This window comes from Parastagonospora nodorum (genome assembly GCF_000146915.1).
Source record: "Parastagonospora nodorum SN15 chromosome Unknown scaffold_24, whole genome shotgun sequence".
Lineage (NCBI taxonomy): Eukaryota > Fungi > Ascomycota > Dothideomycetes > Pleosporales > Phaeosphaeriaceae > Parastagonospora > Parastagonospora nodorum.
The window spans coordinates 419,371-426,133 of NW_001884572.1; the positions used below are offsets into that span (position 1 = coordinate 419,371).

The window sequence follows — 6,763 nt, forward strand, 5'->3', positions numbered from 1 at the left end:
TCAAGATATACTCAAGCGTGTCTTAGAATTGCACAGGTTATTAATTCAGACGACAACATGTGCAGCATTCGGAAACAATTACATAAAATGCAATAGCTCACAAAGATTAGAATACATGAACAGGTCTAAACAAATACTTCTCTCATCTATCCGCCCCAATTTGGCTCCCTCCATTTTGATCCTCCCTTTGAAAAGTAATAGCCTAATCGCTAATGGCATCATGGAAGGCGATGACCTGGAACTGGCTCAGCTCCGCGAACTCAGCGACCTTCTCGCCGATTGCCTGCTTGTTTTCTTCATACGCCTGCTGGAAGACCTGCGCGTGCTCCTCATCCCTGAATGTCATGTATGCAATGAGATCGTGGTTGAAAACCTCTTGGCTGTCGGTGAAAGAGACGGGCTTGAGGCCTTTGGGGTCGGCTTTGGCGCGGCGAACGTATTGGCGGGTGAAGGTCTCGGGAGCACCTGACCCAACTGTATCACGGAGGAAAGGCACGTGGTTCTCGTAAGCTGCTTGGAAGTCTGTAGGCGACAACGTGGGCTTGCGGGTAACGAAAGCCGCGATGGTGTAAGGCATGATGGCTGCTGATCGGAGTTTGATAGTGAAGTGCTAGTGATTTGGAGGGTTTGCTGGGCTTGGGAGAATTTTGATTGATGATATGCTAAATTTTGCAACGGGTTACAGCCGTTTTATCTGCTCTTCGACAAACATGCAAAACCTCGAGTGCATGGTCGAAACTGAAGGCGGCAAACTGTGCATCGGGTAAGACTGAGCAACAAGGATCTGCACTGTGAGTATACATATCAAGATGCATTCCAAATATGGTCCGAGACTTAATATGAAGGATTGCCGGATGATGTATCATGCTCGTGCACGTCATCCTGATTGGCCTTAGGAGAGCATCATGTCAAGCATACACTTGTAGCAAAACTCGCCGTAGTCGGGAAAGAGGATTTCTTTTCTATTACGCCAAGCTATTGCGGCGAGTAGAACATGCCCGGTACTGTGCGTGTTATGGTATTCTCGTCTAGCTTTGTGTCAGCCGTCGGGGCTCGGAGTTGTACACAACAACAGACATCGACCGCAGTCTTACCCAATTCAACACGTATCAATTGTTTCCCGAAGAAACTCGATGCTCGTCAAATAACCCAGGAAGTGGCCTTGGACACCTCTCCTCGGCGTTCCGCAGCAAGAAACATTGGCAGCTAGCACGCTATCCAATACAGTATGGGATGTCCATTAACTCGCCTCGCGGCAGTCCCAATAAGCCTGAGACATGTCTGACCATCTTGACGAAGGGTGTTTGGGTGAGATCTTGGACGTTCAAGGCTAGAAGGTGGTGCAGGAAGAGACAAAAGAAGTTTAGCGTCAACGGCCGACACCGCTCAGGGCTAGGGACTTTCCCTTTCTGCAACACTGCGATGTCTAGACGCATCCAAGGACTTCGCTAACACACATCGCCTTCGTATCTGACTTGCACACAGCCTGAGCGAAAGCTAGATGATACGTGCTCTTCGCCCGTCCATACCGAGGCGAGGTGCTCTTCAAAGTTACCTCGGTAGGAATGATCCTCACAGACACCCTGGAAGCAGGACTTTAAGAATTTGGTCATAGCTCAATGTTTCTTTCAGAAACCAACGCAACACTGCCATCACACGAGTGGTTTGCAATGGCCTCTCTGAATGATACTTCGGGTGGTCCAACTCTTTCGGAGCCGCCCTCAGTGCAGCTTGCTAGTCTTCCGCCTTCAGATCAGCATTTCGAGACGCAAAACCTGGATGACCGCATAGTTTTTGCCAACGAGTCAATAGCTCTTCCACCTATCGATGGCGGATTTGCAGCATGGCGCCTGCTTCTCGCCGCATTTGTGTTCGAAGCTCTACTCTGGGGCTTCCTTCTCTCCTTTGGAGTATTTCAGGAGTACTACTCGCATATCCCTGCTTTCAAAGACAGCGCCTATATCTCGGCCATCGGTACAACGGCATCGGGCATCTCATACCTTGGAGCTCCTCTGATCACACCAATCATCTGTCGATGGTCAAAGTATCGCACGCACATGATCCTCATCGGATGGCCCTTGTGCATCCTCGGTCTGGTGGCAGGGAGCTTCGCAAATACCCTCGGGACTCTGCTCCTGACTCAAGGAGTGATGTATGGAATCGGCTTCATCATCTTCTACTACCCGATCCTGTCGATGGTGGACGAGTTTTGGGTGAGGCGAAGGGGCATGGCGTACGGTATCTTGTGCAGTGCTTCTGGCGCTTCGGGTGCGGTGATGCCTCTCATTTTACAAGCTTTGCTCCGGCAATACGGACACCAGACGACACTTCGAGCTGTTGCAGTGGCGCTGGTCGTACTCACAGGCCCACTCATACCACTACTTCGAGGTCGCCTTGGACAGCAACATGTTACGAGTCTGAGGACCGACTGGAGCTTCCTCAAAGTGCCACTCTTCTGGATATACAGCACAAGTAACGTCTTCATGGGCATGGGTTACTTCTTCCCTTCGCTGTTCCTGCCATCGTACGCTTCGCTCATTGGTCTAAGTGCAACCAAAGGCGCTCTGTTGTTGACGTTGATGAGCATATCGCAAGTCGCCGGTCAGTTTACGTTTGGCTACATGTCCGACAAGAAGGTGCCACTCAATGCGATGATTGTAGTGTCGTCGTCTATTGCAGCAATTGTCACGCTGAGTTTGTGGGGACTGGCGCGTTCATTGGCACCGCTCGCTTGCTTCGCGATTGTCTACGGCTTTTTCGGCGCAGGGTACACAGCCATGTGGGCGAGAATGGTCACGGCGATCAGCGACGAGCCATCTGCATCGCAAGCAATGTTTGGCTTGTTCTGTGCTGGGAAGGGCATTGGTAATATCATGACGGGTCCAATCAGCGCCGGCTTGCTGTCGGTTTCGAAGTCGTCCACTGGATATGGTCATGGTATGTACCAGGCGGTCGTCATATTCACCGGGGTCTGCCTGATCTTCAGTGCTGGTAGTTTGGGCGCCATGTACATTCGACCGAAGACATGATATAGGAACGGCAGTGAACTTCTTTCAGACGTCGCAAACATGCTGCAGCGATTTCTGGTTTGTTTTCAGGGTGACAATTAAATGGCACTATGATGCAAAAGATACGGATAGATGGACAGCATGTAAAGGTGGATCAAAAACAATGACCACGTCCTCTCCACATGCTTCTCGAACCAGCGGAATCCGCAAAAAAAATGGGTATTTTGCGACACCTGTGTGATTCGAACACACGCTCCCGAAGGAACTGGCTAACTTCCGCTCCGAAGAACGACTAGCAGGCCAGCGCGTTAACCTTTAGTAACTGTTAGAAACAGCACTTCTTGATTGGATTGGGTAGAACTGACCACTCCGCCTGGACATTCGGTTAGATGAGATCAGACAGAGATCGGATTGGAGGAACTAACCAAAGTGCCTATGGGCTGATTGATGACAAATAACAGAAATATATAGTTAATGTACTCATTGAAATAAAGAAAGCGACCAGGGGGCATCTGGGCGCGACCGACGAGTATCATTAGATAAAAAGGAGTGGCTATGATGTGGGTGTTGAGTCAAGCGGGGTAAGTGGGGAGCATACATCATCTAGTGGGACAGGGCAACGTTACTTGAAATCCTGACTTTACCGAAGATAGTGGAACGTAACTAAACACCAGTCAAATACACTGCACTTATACGAGTCTGCTATGATCTGTGTTTCTTTGACCTTTGTTTGATACCATCGTCCTCGACTCGCCACGTTTGCTGACATCGAGTTCAGTGGGAGGGATGCCGCCTCCACGATGCCGTACTTCCGAAGATACACTTGTTCAGCAGCAACAGCAATGCAAATTATCTTCTAAGACATCATATGACCTATATCAAGAGATCGCAAGCATGGCTAAAAGTCAAAGAAAATCACGTCGAGGAATTGCACGAAGCATGTTAGGATGACAATTGAAGGACTTGGCCATTTCGCACAGTTTGTAAGAACACCAACGGGGCCATGACTTCTCGACGAACATTGCATTGCAAAAAGTATGGCGGAAAATACGTGAATTGATTAAACCTACAGGGGTTCATTGAACGAGTCCTGGAGCTGCGCAAAAAGATAACCTCAAGGCCCTCTAGCGAAACACGACTCGCCTATGCAGCTCTTAAACCCAAGTCTTCAATAATCATATCCACAGCCTTCTCCGCAATAGCCACCGCTGTATTCATCGTATTCGCAGCAACATTCAGAGGCGGAATGCTCAGATCAACTACCTTGAGCCCCTCCAATCCATACACATTCAATCGCTCATCTACAACGCCGCCCTCCTCCCGCGGCGCCATCTTGCACGTCCCCATGGAATGCCACGTCGTCTCCACATGTCCACGCGCCCATTCTTCAATGATCCTATCATCTTCTGCCGAGTACACGATATCCTGGATATCCTCTTTTGATTCATTGCTCGGCGGAATATATACCGCACTGGACCCAGGCGGAAAAGTCGGATGCCCGCCCGGTAGCTCACCACGACACGTCTTCATGCGCCTGAAGATCTCGCGCTGCTTTTTGTAAATCCACACGTGTTTCTTCACATCCACACCAAGTGGGTCTGAGAAGAAGCCCGTGTTGAAGTCCAGCTTGTCGTCGATCTCGGGCCCGGTGACGTGGATCGATCCCCGGCTGTATGGATAGCCGGTGAAGACGGACATGGCGAGGTACTGACCTGCTGGGACGAGAGAAGGGTCGCCCGGAAATCTGGATACAGTCAGTTTTGCTTGGTTGAAATTGTGGGGGTGTGGGTAGACGGCACCCGTTAATAAGAGAGCCCAGCGCAAGCGGCTTGTTTGGCTGGGTTTTGAACTCTGAGTTCCACACGCGTTCAAAGTCTGGACCTAACTGCGCAACGTCGGACTCAGTGGGTCGCAGCTTGCATGTGGTGTCCATTGCATTCCAGCCGAGAATGGGCGCGTTGTCTTTGATCAGTTTGGTCGGATCTAGGCGACCGCCAACCAGTGCATCGACCGTTTCGTGCTCGTCCAGGCTGGACAGGTATGGGTAGACAAGTAGGTGGTGATCTTGGTAGTTGGCACCTACGCCTGGAAGGTCGGTGACTATATCTATCTTGGCCTTCTTTAGGATCTCGGGACTGCCGACGCCAGATCTTTCCAAGACTGACGGCGAACCCAGAGCTCCACAGGAGACGACTACCATTTTCTTGGCCTTTACCACGCGTGCAGTACCGCCTGGATGAATCTTTGAGTTCGGTCTAAACTCAACACCGGTCGCCTTCTTCCCCTCAAAAAGCACCCGCTTGACCTGACTTTCCACAACAACATGCAAGTTCGGATACTTGCCACTCTGCAGTTTTGGATGTAGGTATGTCGTCGCTACGTCCTGGCGCTTTCCTTCCGGAGATATATAGCGCAGTGCGCGCTGAACGCCGTTGTTGAAATCCAAAGCCGCTAGGTCTTTGATCTCGGGGTAGCCGATTTTAGCTGCAGCGTCGATAAAGTCTTGCTCTGATCGAGTTGCACGATATGTGCCGCCAGATACGTTGATCGGTCCGTTTGATCCGTGGATGGCATGTGGGTCTGGGCCATGATATGTCTCGAGCTGGGTGCTGTTAGGGAGGAGGGCTTGGTCGAGATGTAGGCTTCCGGGATTCCGTTGCCGTTACATCACTCACTCTCTTTAAATAAGGTATCATCTCCTCCGTGGCCCAGCCAGGAGTCTTCCACGAGTCAAAGTCAACACGCTGCGCTCGAGAATACATCATAAGATTGATCGACGACCCTCCACCAAGCGTTCCTCCCGATGGGACAATGAGCTGTCGGTCATTCAGCTGGCTCTCAGTATTTCCCTGGTAGAAGAGAGTAGCGTCGCTGGTTGGCATAAGGCCGCTCATAAATAGGGCCGGATGTACAATTGTTGGGACGTCGAAGTTATTGGGTCCTTGTTCGATGACCAGAATTGAGGTTTTTGGGTCAGCGTCTGCCAGTCTGGCTGCCACAACACATGCTGCGGTACCACCTGAGAGCAAACCGTCAGGCTAAGAATATTTTCATCGTCGAGTAGGATTGACACGTACCTCCCGCGACGATCACATCGACTTCTTGGACTTCGTCCGGGAGCGTCTGGTAAATCGCCATCGTATCTTTGTGTGGAGAAATCACGTAAATAGCAAGAACCACGCGTTCAATTTACTGTCAAACAACTGTGCCTTATATCCTCCCGGAGTGAGATGTGACTCTACAAATAAACAATACGTGGCGAAGGAGCTAGTCAACAGTAAGCGCTGACCGTTCAGTCGCTGCAGGCTTGTGGCACAGCTTAAGTCCGTCTTGTGTATACTCGGCACGCAGGTCTACAACTCTAATTAGCCGGAAGGTTCCCGCATAATTCGACGATCCAGATAACATGTATATCCGCAGTCACCCAGTATACTGTTGGCATGTCTTCAGCTAGTTTTTGTAAGTATGAATGGGTGCGATTTGTAGGGGTGAGGCATGACATACATATGATAACCTCATTCAGCGCCTCACCAGATACTAGGACGGTAATGAGTCGAGAATCGCCGACCGGCTGCCTTAAAGTGCTGGTGTTAAGAACGCATGTGGGCCGAGAAACACTAGGCGCTTCCAGCGGGCTCCTGGGCCGCTGCCGTGCCGCAGCGAAGTCAAGACCATAGCATAAAAAAGGCCTGCTTGGAAGATTCAAGACTTCAGCTTTTGCTAGCTTGTTAAGATACTAGCATCCCAGTCCCTTG

The 6,763-nt window shown here is 50.5% G+C and overlaps 3 protein-coding genes across 3 annotated transcripts; 1 reads left to right on the forward strand and 2 right to left on the reverse strand.

Moving 5' to 3' along the window:
• Window positions 1-202: 202 nt before the first annotated feature.
• On the reverse strand, window positions 203-577 carry SNOG_12978 (hypothetical protein; the record flags this gene model as incomplete). Its single annotated transcript, XM_001803140.1, has 1 exon — window positions 203-577. The coding sequence occupies one exon, from the start codon at window positions 575-577 to the stop codon at window positions 203-205; it is 375 nt and encodes a 124-aa protein (XP_001803192.1).
• A 1,042-nt stretch (window positions 578-1,619) lies between these two features.
• Window positions 1,620-3,029, forward strand: SNOG_12979 (hypothetical protein; the record flags this gene model as incomplete). The annotated part of the gene is made up of 1 exon (XM_001803141.1): window positions 1,620-3,029. The coding sequence occupies one exon, from the start codon at window positions 1,620-1,622 to the stop codon at window positions 3,027-3,029; it is 1,410 nt and encodes a 469-aa protein (XP_001803193.1).
• Window positions 3,030-4,046: 1,017 nt separating this feature from the next.
• On the reverse strand, window positions 4,047-5,914 carry SNOG_12980 (hypothetical protein). Its single transcript, XM_001803142.1, has 3 exons — window positions 5,684-5,914; window positions 4,808-5,610; window positions 4,047-4,752 (listed from the first exon to the last, which is right to left on the reverse strand). Exons 1-3 carry the CDS (start codon window positions 5,900-5,902, stop codon window positions 4,152-4,154), a joined length of 1,623 nt encoding a protein of 540 aa, XP_001803194.1. The 5' UTR covers window positions 5,903-5,914; the 3' UTR covers window positions 4,047-4,151.
• Window positions 5,915-6,763: the final 849 nt, after the last annotated feature.

What these genes read in the sequence shown, in the direction of transcription:
- SNOG_12980 (XM_001803142.1), bottom strand. Translation starts at nt 5,902, where the DNA reads ATGAGCGGCCTTATGCCAACCAGCGACGCTACTCTCTTCTACCAGGGA. An exon ending in TGATACCTTATTTAAAGAGA is followed by an intron (nt 5,611 to 5,683) that starts GTGAGTGATGTA and finishes AACAGCACCCAG; the next exon opens with CTCGAGACATATCATGGCCC. An exon ending in CTGGGCTCTCTTATTAACGG is followed by an intron (nt 4,753 to 4,807) that starts GTGCCGTCTACC and finishes GACTGTATCCAG; the next exon opens with ATTTCCGGGCGACCCTTCTC.